The sequence below is a fragment of the Corapipo altera genome, unplaced genomic scaffold (genome assembly GCF_003945725.1).
Source record: "Corapipo altera isolate COAL_440 unplaced genomic scaffold, ASM394572v1 24b, whole genome shotgun sequence".
In the NCBI taxonomy this organism is placed as follows: domain Eukaryota; kingdom Metazoa; phylum Chordata; class Aves; order Passeriformes; family Pipridae; genus Corapipo; species Corapipo altera.
In genome coordinates this window covers 3,259,336-3,275,819 of record NW_020884888.1, presented here as the reverse complement: position 1 = coordinate 3,275,819, position 16,484 = coordinate 3,259,336, and the positions used below count along the sequence as shown (strand labels likewise).

At 34.9% G+C, this 16,484-nt stretch overlaps 1 protein-coding gene across 2 annotated transcripts in view; it reads left to right on the top strand.

Moving 5' to 3' along the window:
* The window catches only part of GABBR2 (gamma-aminobutyric acid type B receptor subunit 2), a 476,962-nt gene that overhangs the window by 312,510 nt on the left and 147,968 nt on the right, over nucleotides 1-16,484 (top strand). For both annotated transcript variants that reach the window (XM_027643926.1, XM_027643927.1), the window contains exons 10-12: nucleotides 85-235; nucleotides 732-864; nucleotides 12,305-12,412. In XM_027643926.1, the coding sequence (XP_027499727.1) occupies nucleotides 85-235; nucleotides 732-864; nucleotides 12,305-12,412 (392 nt within the window). The remainder of the gene's footprint in view (nucleotides 1-84; nucleotides 236-731; nucleotides 865-12,304; nucleotides 12,413-16,484) is intronic.

The following is a 16,484-nucleotide window of genomic DNA, read 5'->3' as shown; positions in this document are numbered from 1 at the left end:
CTGAATCATATATACGGCAAAGAATCTTACAGAAATTCTGCATCTGGTTGAGTTTTTTCCTTTTTTTTCTTCATGTAATTCTAGGACTTGAGCCTCCAAAGGACAAAACAATTATACAAGAGGAGCTGCGCAAAATCTCCCTGCCTCTCTACAGCATCCTTTCTGCCCTCACCATCCTAGGAATGATAATGGCCAGTGCTTTCTTGTTCTTTAACATCAAAAACAGAAATCAAAAGTAAGACACTTGTGTTACTTTTATCACTAATTCTTTCATATTTAAATACCATGTTTGTAGAACCCGTCACGTATATATAACTATCTACCTATAAATATGTAAGGAAAATGTTAAAACTGTGGAAAGATGATATTTTAGAACTATTTAGTTGAAATCACTGTGTAATATATGCAACAGACTGTATTTAAGTTCTTTTATACTGTCTGAAAAGTGTAATTTTTTAATCTATGTTTGACTGTCTTCTAATAATATTAACCCTTGCTAATCAATTCATCAGTAAAACAGGAGGTCTTTTTAGTAAACATTCAAATACCTAAAACAATTCTAGACAATGCTATACTTTATAAAACAGCAAATACTGTGCATGCCTATAGATTTCACAAAGTTCTACAAGAAGGTTTATCTGTTTGCCTGGTTACGAAAAGCTCTTCATTATTGCTCTAATAGCCTAGCAGTAATCTTTTCCTCTTAATGCACTATCACCTTTTGTCCATAGACTAATAAAGATGTCCAGTCCCTACATGAACAACCTTATTATCCTTGGAGGGATGCTTTCTTATGCATCTATTTTTCTTTTTGGTCTTGATGGATCCTTTGTCTCCGAAAAGACATTTGAGACACTTTGCACAGTAAGTAACTCCATATATTCTAGTTGAAGATAGTCTTACAGAAGGCCCTGTGAGAAATGCAAACAGAAAATTTAGGTAGTTGGATCTCTTAGTCCATTTAATTACTGAATCTCTTTGTTCTTTACTGGGGTATTTTCTGAGACTAAATTCTGAGACCTGCACAAAGCTTTATTATTGTTGTTGTTGTTAGTATTAGTATTGAAAGCTTCATGTACATTGGTATTTGACCTCAGACTGAAAGAGTAGATGTACTTTCTTTTTTTGAAATCATATATATGAAGATGATTAACTAAAGGTTGTGTTCATAGCATGACAACTGTAGTACCTGTAAAACTACTATGTTGTATTTATATATTCTATATTATTTTAAACTTCATGACTGCTGTTTGCCTAGATCTTTTTAGTCAATCTTTTTGGCTGAATCTCCAAAGACTTCTACTAGTAATTCCAGGCTACACTATAAACTCACACACGCTTAGATCCATATAAAATACAGTCTAGTTAAATCAAAACTAGCAACTCTGAAACCAAATTAAATATGTCCACCTAGAAACCTAAAATGTCTTAACTGCTCACTGTAATGTGCAGCCTGACTTACAGAGGACATTTCAAAGAAGGGAAAAGAGAAAGAACTTCACTGCAAGGATATTCCCTCCAGAAACAGTACAAAGGGCATTTAATCAAACATTTTCTTCTCAAAAAATTTGAAGACTGTGCTTAGACCTGTTGCCCAAGTATATCAGACTTACTTAGGAGTTATCTTCACTACAGTTTTGATCCTTCTTCAAGTCTCTAGAAAGTTGCAGTTCGCTGCACTTTTTTTTTAGGAGTCTGAATTTCTGATGTCATGACTGGAGACAGGATAATTCAAAGCATGAAAGTTGGATGCATAAAGCTAGTTGATGCAAAGACATCCAAATATGTCAGCTGAAACCCTCCATACTGTCTAGAACCATTAAAAAAGTGAAATACCTTGTGACTTGTTCAGTTATACCATTTCAAAACACTGGAGATTCTTTAGCATATGCCAAGATGGACTAGAAGATACAGTGTAGGTGAACGTACAGGATTGTCTGTGGACAATCCTACCTTCCTTAGTTGGGCATGGACACAGCTGTATTTTAGACACACAGACATTAGCAGCAAAAGAAAAGAGAAAGAAAGAATATCCAGTCTTTCTACAGTAAAGCACTAAATCTCTATAGAGCTAGTAGAAACAGGTGCCTCAAAGACTTGAAAAGGATGATCCTGTTCACTTCTCCCAAACTAGTATACAACTCTGTGAATACATAGGGGCCATTAGGAAGTGAAATATGCCATCATCTGTTTTTTATCCAGCAATTATACCTTTTTTTGCGAAACAACTTCTAGTGGAGCAGAATTGCCATTAGGAAGCCAAGTCTTTTGTCACCCTCCATTGCAGTAGTGGCAAGGGATGCAATATCCATGTCCTGATGTCTGCTCAGCCTTGAGGGGCTTGTATTCAGAGCTCCTGAGTTCATTACCAGGCTGCAGGCCATTGTACGACTGGACTACAACCCTCCTCTGGAAGCTGCCATGCACTGCTGAATAGAAGGAATGTGGGAACCAGACCTACTGATCAGAATTGAACTGTTCTAGGGAACAGGCTTCCAACCAGATGTAGCTATATAAAACTAAATTTAAGTCCTTTAAATGTGAAACAGCTCAGTCTTAACTCTGAAAAATGAACCAACATCTAAAATCCCGTACCTCTGAGCTAGAACCTTTCTTCTATCTGATTTTTGCCTCTCAAAATGTAACCACTACCCTCATATTCTAAATGCAAAAAAAAATTAACTGTGGGCTGTTTTGTTCTGTCATATCTTACATATCTCTTCCTTTTATTCTGATTTGTATCTGTCACATTATGTTAAGTCTGTTTGTCTATCTGCTGAAGAGGGATAGATCTGGACTGGCACTTGATTAATATAGCCACTTGATTAAATGACCAATAAAAGAAAATGGTGAGGGAGAATGCTGTGTCCTAAAGCCAACTTTGATTAAGAAGTAACACCACCTGCCTTAAACAGAGTTTTTGAATTTTTTTTTTTTTTTACGTAGTTAAATGCTGTATCTGTGAGATTTCTTCCCAGTCTTGGCTTTCCACATTTTCAGTCTGGTACAGAAGCATTTCTGATTGTATTTTCCTGTGCACAGCTACTGATATTCCTTATGAATCCTAGCTCTGTCAGCAATTGGTTTTTCATCCATAGATGCAACAAACCCTTCTGTAGCTGCCAATCAGGAATTTTTTTTTTCTGACTTCCTGATCATTAAAACAATTCTTATAAAATTTTCTTCTCCAGTTATAATTTTTTTAATGGAATGGCTTATGCTTCTCTTAGAAGCTTAGGTAATAATGATAGATATAGCATAGATAATGATAACCATGGCTATCACTGACTATGGCAATGCATTTTTCTTATATCTAGAAAACTCTGAATTAATGCTGGGAAACTCATAAATATGAAAGACAAACATGTTTTTCTGTTCAATAACTCTTTTCTCTCTCCTCCTCTCCTCAAAACTTCCACAAAGTGATGGGTACAGCGCATACATTTGGCTCCATGTCATAAACATCCAGATTTCCATATGGGCAATATGCTTAGTGGTTTCATAAGGACTGCTTACTGATACCAGTGCTTACAGGATCAGGCCATTACAAATCTCTCTTCATCATCCATCTCCCTGGAAATGCATGATTTTGATTACCCATTCTAGCCATATGAGAGATTAGTTTAAAATTCCTGTTTTATGTAAGACTGTAGCTTAGTCATTGAAAGAACTAGCTACAATGGAGAATGACCATAAAAAGCCATTGAGTCAAATCATGGGGGTAATAAGTACATCTCAGGCACAGAGAAGAGCCATGTCAATGAAGGGAGATATTTTTTTTGGTAGGGAAGTAAAAATTTTCATTCAGCTTTTATAAGCACATGCAAAACTATAAAGCTGTCATTAGTGTTATCCCCTATCTGTCATTAATGTTATCCCCTCTCTAAGCCAAGTAATCACCCTCTTTGTCTTCTGTATTTTGAAAGTGGTTAGATTTCACCAGGGTAACAGTATATACACAAGAGCAAGTGTACCTAATTAGATATGTTATATACAGTCTCTGTTTAAGTTTCTGACAATTTTTGACAACAACTATAGGAAGTCCTTAAAGCTACTGTGTTTACTAGGGTGTTCATGCCCATAGAGGGGGAATTAGAACTAAGTGATCTTTAAAGTGTCTTACAACCCAGGCCATTCTATGATTCTATAATTCTATACTCACAAATGCAAGAAAAATGTTTTCCAAATTGCAGGTATTACTTTCAACTCTGTTGGGTGTGTTTCCTTTGTAGTACAGTGTTCATACCACTGTTTGGAGGGTGAAATGCTTTGCAATGTCTGGTTTTTACTTTTCCAAAATCTAAATTTACATATGCTATATGTTTACTGCTGTAATATTCCAAGGACACTGAAATATGATCCAAAATTAAACCATTAACACCTGGAATTTTCAAAGGATTTATTTGATAAGCTGTAGTACCATTTTCCACTCTGTAAGGCACTTGTTGTGGGAGGATATGGTGTATAAATCATTATACTGAAACAGAAACAAGTGTAAATGTATTTGAGAGTCAGCAAGCACTTCAAACATATGGTCAAATAATTTGCTGAATAGGGGTATTATATTTGTCTTTGAAATTATATAATGTTGACTCTGTGCTAGAGTGGGTAATTTGTTCCCAAACACACTTGTTTTTATCTTGGTATGCCCATTTTCTATGGAAAAGTAGTAAAATATATGCATAATAATTGTTTGTACTTGCAGTAAGAATTCATAATAGCAAACATAACATTATTTAGTTTCATGTCAGAATTAGAGATTAGGTATCATATTTTAAAACTCCAGTTATATGGAATTAAAATGATCCAGAACAGTGAGTTCTGAGAAAGTGGTCAGTGTATTATTGAATCATTAGATCATGTCTTACTTAATGGCAACTTTATTGGTTGTACAGAACAAGGAAAAGCAATACAATATTTCATTAAATGCATGTATGCTAAAGTACAAAGTGCTTCAGATATGAGAGAGAGAGAGAATGAGAATGTTTTGTCTTTGTTTTTAATCTCAGAATTACTGTGATACCATAGCAAAAAAAAAGTTAGAAGTAAGGGTGTGAAACAAGATGTGATGCCAAATGGAAAAATGCAAGCAAGTGGAAATATAATTGAAAGCATTCATTATATGGAAGAGAGAGACTCAAAATTAGCTATACCAGTGACATATCCTATGAATAGAGTTTAAGCTGACATACTAAATGTAGATACTTAAAATAGAGAGAATATTAGATATGATCATAACATTTAGACTTCTGCAACACATTCCACTGAGAATTTCATGATTTACATGTAAGATAAATAATGTCTTTGCAAGTTGGAACTGCTGTGGGATGAAAGACTACTATGGTTCCAAGGAGGACCATAGTCTTCTCTGTTATACATCTTCCTCAAATAGGTACTTCTAATTATTAGGTTGGGTCTGAAGACTGAGTGTTCCACATTGGAGTAAAATGCCCATAGTCTCCACAAAGAAAGGTCTGCTGTGTTAGGTAGTAGTAGACTGAACATCTCTGCTTCTCCTCAGTCTTGATAGTTCTGATGTGTAGCATCACTATCTCCTAGAGAGTGTGCTGCACTGGGTGATGGCAGTGATAGAAAAGGGGCAAATGATATGTTTAGAATAATTCAGTAAAGGATTCATACTCTTCTAGGAGATATCTATCCTGGAGATAGAAATTGCCTTCCAATCTCCTTTACAGTACAGAGTTCTGCAAAGGTGTTACATAAAAGATAAGAGGATCTAAGCCTTGCAATTTACACAGACACTAAAATTAAACATGCTTTATCTGTTTATTTCATTAATTAGCATAGTTTATAAGAGTTGCCAAAGCCAGGCAGATGTTCTGTGGTTCCTGGTGATCTCACTGAGCCTGGTCAGTGTTTTGTCTTAGATAAAGTTAACAGAGCACATGAAGGTTTTTGCACGTCTTTGGTGCAAAAGTGATGCCCTCATCTATCCCAGACTGTGTGCAGGCTCTCAGATTTCAGTTGGTTCTTCTCAGCCATGGTGCAGGCGTTTGGAAACAGACTTTGTACATAAGGAAGAAACCAAACAGTGGGGTGGGATGGGATAGAGAGATAGAAAGAGAGAGAGTATAAAGATACCACTTTGTCAGACCACTGAAAGATCCAGCTGCCTACTGCAGTGTGTCCAGAATTTGTGTTTTTCTCAGTCAAACATTTTGAGAACATGTGCATTCTTGGCAACAGTAGATGTTATAGACCTCGTCTTCTCAAAGGTGTATTTTAAGATGTGACCTTTAAACGTATCCAGATACTCAGAAGCCCTTTCTAATTTTCAACTAGTATTATTCTTAATTATGGATCACTAACACTTTTGACTCTGTGCTTTGTAATAATGTGAAAGGCAGGTTTTGTTCTTTTTTACTGATTTTTCATAGTCTTATGTCTGCCATGCTGAGAGAACAGCTAGGCAAGGTAGAACTTCACAGTCCACATTGCATCTTTTCTTGGGAAACACTGAACCTGTGCAAGGTGAGGATTGGAAGGTGGTTTAACAGTGGAGAGACATCCTGGAAAAGACATCAGAGACTGAGAGACTGCAGTGAGGAGCAGGCAGGAAAAGACAGTTGTGAGATGTTATGAAACAGATTCCTAGGAATGGGAGCAGGCTGCAGGATGAGGGGCATGGTGGGCAACTTGCTAAAACTATGAAAGATGGCTGAGAGCAGTTCTGGAAGAAGGGACTTGCCTCTAATGGGTAAACAGGGAGAGGGAGAAAATGTACGAACCTTCTGCCTAATTATTTATTTCTGCTTTGTCTTCACTTTTTACTTTGAGTTTTCTCTGTTTAACCCTTTTCGAGGCAACTGACTGAACGGAAAACATCTGGGCAGTGCCACCATGAAACCGTGGTTTTCTCATTTTACTATGGGCAAGAGCCCCTGGGACTAGATACTGTGCTACCAAATAACATCTGACTTTGATATTTGGACAGTAGTTGAAGATGTGCTCCTTATTCATGTCCTTTATGCTCTTTAGGCATTTTTCAAAACTCAGGTTTTGGGGTGGGGTTTTTTTCCCATCTTTAGACCTCATATTTGCCTAATTCTTTTCTGCAAATTGTTTAGTTTTGGACAGGAGTTAAAGAAAACCCAAACAGACAGATACTCAAATTTTACTGAACTGCAAGAGGATTTAGACCTCTAATCTATTTCTTTGTCTCCAGAAACCATAGCCTTTGTTTATTTTTTTTCATCTGGCCTTTTTAATTTTGTGCATATTCTTCAGTTTATTTCCTACTTAATTGTTTAGCTGTTAATTTTAATCCCTTTTCTGTATAATCACTTCCATAATTGTCCTCACTGTCGTTCAGCCTGAGACTGATCTCACTCCTATTTAATTCAAAGGCAATTCTCATTGCCTTTGAAAAACTCATGTTACTGAGTTTAACATAAGCCTGCTCAGCTTCTATTTTAGTAAATGACATTTTCTTGGGGGTAAAAAAAAAGGGTTCAAACAAAAGTTATGAGGCTGAATAGATCCTAGAAACAAAATTATGTTGTGTGCTGAAGCAAATACACCACAACCTTGCCAGAGATTTATTAAGGTAATATTTTTAGAGTGTTTTGCCTCTCCTACAGTAGGACAGCAGACAGTTTTCAGAAGCTCCTTATAGAAAAAGGAGAAATTGTAACATCTTTTACTCTGCCCACAGATTAACTCTGAAAAATGATCTAAAGTGTATTAAGAAATCACCACAGGAGATCTCACAGCATGTGATGAGCCACTGTACTTAATTTATGTGAAAACAGCAGGATTCAATTCTATAACATTATTACCACTTACGTTTTGCAGGAATCTGTGCTGGTGCCACGCAAATTCTAAAAAATGTGTTAACAGTCATAAAAACTTGTCAAAAATGTTTGATATAAATGAGAAAAGTATAATTCAAAGAGATGAACTCATTCTTTGTGGTCTGCTTGTGCAGACCTGTGCAAGGAATTTTGCCATGGTTAATAGAAACAGGATCACGACCCAGTGAAAACTTGTTGAGATGACACATTTTTGTTCATAATAATTGAAAACTTGTTGAGATGACACATTTTTGATCATAATAATTGTCCTTTACGTCTCTGGTTTGCCAAGAAAAATAGAAGGTACTTAATTTTCAACTCATGAGTAGTCCATAAGAATCAACAGAATTGTCCTCTTAAACATAATTGTGCTCTCCAGGGCTAAACCAACAGCATGGTTTATTCTCACATTTGTCCCTTTTAAGTGCCTAAGTCTAGTACGAGATGCCTCCAAAATGCTCAGCAGTAATGTTCAGCTGCAGCCTAACCCTGTGGGCACTGCAGCTTCCACCCAGTGTGTGTGTAGAACTGGCTAATTATTGATATTCCCTAAATTAATCAGTCTGAGTCTCATATATTAAACTGGAGAGTATCTGGAGTGTCAAGTCCTACAAAAGAAAGATTTACAAGTTTTTATTAAAAAGCAAAGCAAAGCAAACCAAAACAAAAACCAAAACAAATCCAAACCAAACAACCCCCCTCCCCAAAAAAAACAACCAACCAACCAAAACGAAACCCCCAAAACCAAGAAACCAACCAAAAAGCCAAAAACACCCTAATAAAAAAAAAAAAAAAAACAAAAAACAAAAACAAAAACAAAAACAAAAACCCAATAAAATTAACATTTTGAGATGGTAAAAAATATATTTTAAGAATTTTAAATCTAAGTGGTTCCACTACAGAAACATAATTTAAATATTTTACCAGCTGAAGAAGGAGTTCTTAAAGAACAAGCTGTTTCACTATTCCATTAAAAAAATTACCCAGAAAGATCTGTTTCTTTTTGGAGACACTTTCAGTGTTTGGTGATTGTCAACAGTGTTGTTCATCAGATAAATGATTTCTATTTTTTTTAGTTATCACAAGCAATGCACCTGTAAGAGCTTCTACTTATAAAAAGCACAAATTCCTACATGATACTTTCAAAAACAGACCCTAAACCAAAATAGTGTAGTAAGTATAAAGGAAAGAGAACTAGGAGACTGCATTTTACTGTCTGTGTAAGTATACTTGCTTGTTGTATACCAAAGAATATAATTTCCTTTGACACTTCTACATTGTGTTTGAATTATAGAGAAAAAATATTAGTATGAAATATTCAATTAGTCAATATATCCGAAAATTAATTGAAGGCATGAAGAATTTTGTTATGACCTAACCATTTAATTAAAAAAAAATGTTTTTAAGTTTTGTGTCTAGTTTGGGATACATATTTGAATGCAAGTTCTTGTCTACTAAGAGACCTCTTTCCTGCTCATTTGGTGGGTACTGGGTGAAGGGTGGTCTTCTTCAGCTTCTTCTGTCAAAATGCGTCATTATAAACTTCCAACATGAGAGAATTACTGGTCAATTCTATAACATAATGGTCATCCTCTATGATTATTGGTGTTATTTTTATCATGTTCTTTCAAATGAGTGGGATTTGGAGATATAATACATTAAATAATATAACGAGCAGATATATGAATTTCAGAGGCTTCTGCTGTTTTCTAAATTTTTCATTTTGCCAACTGCATTAATGAATTATAATAGACAAATTCGAGGTAATTTTCTTCAAAGTTAAAAATTTATTTTCATATGAAACTTGCCATCTCCTTCTTAGCAACAGTGATCTCATTTTGACAAAATGTCCTGGTATGTTTCAGCTAGAATGTTTCCAATACAGACAGTGGTTATGTTATTCTAATATGCACAATCCAGATCAGGAATATATAAAACTTTTTGAATCAAATATTCTAGAAATAACATTTTTCTGAATATTGGGATAGAAACATATTATGAACATAATTGAATTTATTACTATTCCCAAGAGACAATTATTGTCTCAGTGAGAACAAAACAGTCTCTTATTAGAGACACGAAAATACCATGTATTTGTTTGCCAAATATATCACTAAACTGTACAGAAAAGAGCTGAATACTTATTAATAGCAGCAAAAAGATTGAATGCTAAGTATGGTTATTGATGTCAAGTCAAAAAAAATGTAACTGGCTAAGATGAACATGTTGATATGAAATGAATTTGTTAAATCACTCAGAGTTGATCTAACAGTGGTTTTACTGAAGCATAATGTATGATAGTGGATAATGAGCTAAGACTTGAGAAGTATTTCAGTTAAAAATAATACTTTGCTGACCTAAATATCTATTACTTTTTTTTACTTTTTTTTTTTTTTGTTAGAGGTTTCTTTTTCAATATCACATTCAAGAATGTCACAAAGTGGGGTTTGAATCTAATCACAGTTGGTTTATCAGTTTTATTAACAAGATTAATCAGCAGTCAGTGAACTCTGCATTCAGGGTCAGTATGAGCAATGCTAAAGATAAACCACAACATTAGGTGCCACTAAGATGTTAATATACATCTAAACAGTCTTCTATACATAATCCCAACCATTATGGATCAAATGTGTCTTATTTACTTATTTATTTGTTTGGGTTTATTTATTTATTTATTTATTGCAAGGAGCTACAGTAATTTTATGTCGCTTATTACTTTATGAATGTTTTTAAATGTGTAATATGGTTTTTTTCATATCTTTTCTTTCCTGCTTTGATGCCCAATCACTAATACTTACGAAAACTCAGAATTTCTTTTCCACAGAAAATTTTGGGAGAAAAAAACCAAGTTTTGAATACTAAAATGGAAATTCTGAAAAAGTTTGGAAAAGCAAAAACTAGGTAGCATATATTTAGAAATGAAGCACTTAGATTATTACTCATATTTATCTTAGATACCAAGTTTTTCATCTTACTAGAACACCTGGTTTCCCATCAATATACATATCCTGAAGTTACAAGTCAAAAATCCCAAACTCTCCAGATGTTAGATGTGAAACTAGCCTGGTTTCCAATGAAAAACATTGCCTTTAGGTCATCTAAAGGTTATTTTCCAAATACTTTCTCAGAATGTGCTGGTTTCTCTAAATCAGACTGGTTTTATATCACAAGACACCACTGGCCAAGGATGGATGATCGATACAGCCAAAAGAAGTCTAGCTTTCCCTTTTTATAGCTTTCCCTTCCCTTTCTTTAGTCATTGTCTCTCCCCCATTTTTTTTCATCTGCGAGGGACTTCTTTCTTCGTTTTTGTGCAGTCTCCCTTTTTGACAGCTGGTCCATGTGTAGTCTTAAAAGAGGATGAGATTGTTCCTCCTCCTTGCGATTTCTCAGCTATTGGCTTCCAGCTCCATGCTGTGCCTCTTGCATGGTCTTCTACCTGCTATGCTCTGTAGTGTCTGATCCATCTTTGGGGAGGAAGATGGCCTGTTGAGGGCAGAAAAGCTTTCAAACAACCAAACCTATAGATAATGAAAAGAGAAACTTCCAAGGAATTAGAGAGGGTTATGCAGAACTTAATACAACTCTGAAAGTCACTGTCCTAGCTAAAAGCAAGTCTGAAAGCGAGGGCCTATGTACAAGAGGCTATGGGCAGTTGGGAAATTGCTGAAAAAATCTTTTGTAACTTGTGTTCTCTCCTTCTTGATCAATTTGAAACTTTTCTATTAAAAAAAAAAAAAAAAAGAAAGAAACCAACACCTTATTCTCCTTTTTACACTAAATACATCAGTTCTATTTTAGTTCTTAAATTTTCTGGTTTTCTCTGTGAAGCTCGCTATGAGGAAAATGTCTAGATAGATCTATGTCATAGCTGTGGCCAGCTCAGGGTCCTATTGCTCCATCACTCTGTGCAAGCTCACCATCTCCTTTTCCTTAGGCCCCATTTGCAAGTATTGATTCAGGTCTTGTCCCCAGGGCCTGCCTATCAAGACTATGTTCCTGTTTTCTAATCTTTCCAGAATGGTCAGGGTTTTCACTGAGTGATGCATACCTCACATAGTACAATTTTATCTTATTTAGTTTGAATAACATCTCTATTTCTCTGTTCATTTCTGATCAAAATGTTACTGTTAATGTTACCTCGCTGAGTACTGTTTATAGTCTGCCTTGAGTTCCTCCATTACTTTTCCTCTGCCTGCACAGAACACAATAAAAGTGAACAAAAATGCAGAATATTGTAAGAGATTTGTGATTTTATATATGAAAGAGTTAATTCAGCATCCAGATTTGTTTTAGCTGGAGAGAGGATGGAGGGAGGAGTTAAAAAAGCAAGTAAGCAATGAGAAATTCTGAAATGTTAAAATTTTTATGAAGTTCTTTGAATATTTTTTTCTCGAGGCCTTGAGAAACAAGTTGGCTTAAATTGTGATATCCACATTGTGTACTGAAAATTATATGACTTTGCCTTTATTTATGTATATATATTTTAGGTCCGAACATGGATTCTTACAGTGGGATACACAACTGCATTTGGAGCAATGTTTGCAAAAACATGGAGAGTTCATGCAATTTTCAAAAATGTAAAAATGAAGAAGAAGGTGAGAAGAAATAAACTGTTTTCTTATTGCTTTTTAAATATAATTTTCTAATTGTTTTGCTGCCTTTCCTGACTGGCCACAGCTGTGCTGACTCCGTTCATGTGTCCCATTCAAAGATCCTGAATGGTTTAATACTGGGGCTTTCTTGAGCTCCTTTTTAGTCTCTGAAAGTCAAGCATCCTCTCTTCAGTCTTTATAATGAGAGGTGGGCAGTGGAGATGGTTATAAAATGTCAAAGTGAATTCTAATCCCCACTCTCACTTAGTGTGTTGTTTCAGCATCCAGAGGGCTCCTTCTGGTAGATTCACAGCTGTTATGAAATGTTTTCTTATTACGTTTGGTTTAGATACAGATGTTACACCCAGATTTCTCATGAATTAGTAGGAGAAGGCAAGAGAAAATGCTGTTTAAACAGATTTCCATTTCTAATTTTGATTGTAATTCCACAAGTTTACTCTAAGACTGATCAGAATTGAACTACAACTGTCTCTGTCATTTTTGGTACAGCATATTTTCTGTAAACAACTAGGCTCAGTTCAGGAGTAGTACAGCTCTTCATGTATATATTGTTCATTTGATATTTTTCTCCGTGGAGGTTCTTTTCACATATGAAGTACTTTTAATCGAATGGTTTTATTTAAAAATTGGAAAAATGGTGAATAGAAATCATTTTGACGGAAAAAGCATTAAGAAAAATGCACACGAAACAGAGAAACAAAATTAGTATTATTATAGAGTAGTGCCAAATGCAGTTCCTATGTGCATCTGAGTATATTTATTCTAATAAGTGATAAAGAGTCACTTACATCAAAATAAGTAGAACAATATTCCAAAACCTCATCAGATTTCTCTTTTTTTTTCCTCTATGTGTAGTCAGAGATCTCTATTATTAATTTTTTTTTGTCAGTACTGTGTTACTTTTTCCACAATTACAATGTGTAGGGAGTCTGTTACAATGGGATACATCGTTCCCTTAAAAGGTTTGGACTTTAGACAGACACAGAGTTAACTCAGTTTCTAAGAGTATTTATGTCTGAGGTTATTAAGGAATTGCGTCTGGAACTGGATCTAGCACTCTGGCACCCTAACAACACAACCACCTAGTACTTCCCCCTACTATTCTGTCCTGTCAGGTTTACTTAAATGTTTGTTAATTAAATCCCAAATATCATTCATTGTAAAAAATAATGAAGAGTAAATACAAAATATGTTAAAAAAACCCTAACATTATAAAAAATTTCTATATCAGAAACAGGATACTCTGGATGGAGGGAATTGGAAACCACCCTTTCTGCACCTGTGCAAAGAGCCCACTGTAATATATCAGTTTATGCTATCAGAGTCTTATATATATATTTGTCAAGGATCTTACACTTTCTATATTAAAGTTCTTTAACGAAAGATGAGCCAGTATTTTACCTTCCTGAAAAATTAAATTTTATATTGCAAGTTAATTTTCGACTATGTTGATACAAGTCTTTGTAAATCAGTGAATTTACACAAGATACTCTCAGTCTAACACATAAAAGCATTTACTTAATAACCTTTATTATCCTCAGAATTTTATCATTTTCACAACACGTACATTTCAAATAGGAATGAACAGGTACTACATTGAACTCTCACTAAGCAATTACTTTATTTTTTTTTTCAATTCTACAGTGCCCCTGTTCTTCAACGGGCCCATCAACAATTGGAAATTACAATTGTTTAGGCACAGCTGGATGTTAAAAATTATTTAAAATCAGTTAAAAAGACACCAACCAGTATAAAGGATATAAACTTTCAGATATCTGGATGCTGAGCAATGAGCTATTTTGCTCTGAGTGATACTGGAAATTCAAGGCTATTAGGGCACCCTATTCAATATTCTGGAATTAAGTAAATAATCTATTTTGTTCTGTAAACTTTAAAGAGTGCTTTATTTGGATATCCCACTCCAAAACACAAACATGAATCATAGAAGACAACAGTTTTCTTAATGTAAAACAAATTAGCTATCCAGGATAAATGTTCACTAGTCATACATTTTCTGTCTTTGATTTGCCAGGATAGATAAAACTGGTTTTAGGACTTGATTGAAAAATGTGGCACTCTTTACTTATGTCTTAGAAGAATGCCATTTCCATTTTCTGTAGATACTATTTATAGATAAAGTATTTTCTATCTTTGGGTGCACAGGCAATAGAAATTTTCACAAACAATATCTATACTGACAAATAAACAAAAGTAGTGCTGCACGAAAAAGCACATTAATGTTTTTTGAATTAGCTGTCTCATGATAGAGCAGACTGGTGTTACAATCAGAGGAGTACAAAGTTCCAAAATTATTTAAGTACTGCAGATCCTATTCATTTGTGATCAGTTACTACTCATATGTAAGTATGACAGTAAAATCCATATAACATTTAGGCCTGCCACTTTTGCCTGTCATCCTCAATATTTTCATGAGGAAAATTTTTCCCAACAGTGAAATTTCTTCACAACATGGAAGAATCTCTGTTCAGCTTTTGAAAATATTGGTTAATTGATTTCATTAAAGTGAGTATTAAGTAAGGGAGAGAAGAATATGATGAATAAATCTATTTATCTTCATCAGATAGGGCAAGCTTGCTTCCGTACATTTCTTGGACACTTATCTTAAGTGTACAGCGTGGCTTTGTGAAGAGATGAGTGGATTTCTGTCTCACTGTGAGAAAGTATACAGATTTTTAAATAATAAAAATATACTGTGGCTCCATTTTAGTGCAGTGGAGAGTGGAACTAAAGGATTTAGAGTGTCTTGAATTAGTTGAAGATTCTCATTAACTTTTGTTTATAAAGCTTTCAAAAATCTCTTTTATTTTCACCTATTTATACATCCACTCCTCTATTATTGGAAAATAATAAACAAAAAAATTAAGAATACACTCCTTCTGCTATCAGACTACTAATGAACAAATTTTGCAAAATTCCCAGAGCTTGGTTACCATCTTTGATCTTCCTAGGGCTCAAAGGAAGCAAATTAAAAATGCATTAATTTTAGCTGGAACAGAAACAGAGGGGTGCAAGGGAATCAATTTTGTCAAATGGAAATTACAAAGTCAGTAGGGGGAAATACATTACTTTTTAGTTTTGAAAAGATTAGTAGAGATAATGGAAAGTAGAATAGAATTAGTATTAAAAATAACTGTGCAATTCTGATTTTGATATGTCTCCTTTTTGTTGGTTTGGGCAGCAGAATGTCTTCTGCTCAGTGAGAGGTGGGAACTGCTTTTATTTTTCCCTTGGCAGTGGGAGGGCTGGCAGCAGATGAGAGGAGAGAGAGGAGAATATCAGTGGCAGGAGAGCACGTGATGTCCTGGGGAAGCTTTAGCGAGCTGAACCATTTGAAGAAGCCAGAAGCTTTAGCGAGCTGAACCATTTGAAGAAGCCAGACCTTCTGGTAAAATTTAGAAGGATAAGAAGCTGTCTGTTTTGATGAGGACTGCACAGTCTTGGGGTTTTGGGGGTGTTAAAGCAGTCCTGCATAATGACTGCTCCTGCGCAACTCCTGCATGCCAAATAAAGCCCATACACTTTTGATAAATACCAGAATAGTAAGAAATTCAAAGTTGTGGTATTTAAAGCCTCCATAAGTTATATATATTCTGCTCCTACAAAGACAAGCATATGGCCATTTTTAGACGGCTACAATAAAACACAAAGATGATCAGGGTCACAATATTGCTTTATCGCAGTTCCTATTTGAAAGTGGAATACATCTCAGTTGATGTTGTTATAAGCTTGTCTTACTGTTAACATAGTGCATTCTGGCTTTGTCTGTTTGGACTTAATTCTTTAACTGTGGCATCAGAGTAGGGGTTTTTATGTTTCATTTTCACTGAAAATAATTATCCTTGTACTCAATTATTACTACCCCTGTAGACTTCTGGTGGCATATGTCTTTATGCTGACAAAAGTTGTTACAAGACAAATACAGAATATAGTTACACAAGGGATGTATAACAGCGTCTTTTCTTGAGGCTTGTGCTGCTATAATTTTGCCAGCATTATTCTACTCCTTCATGATAATTCATAAGCTTTTCTCTGT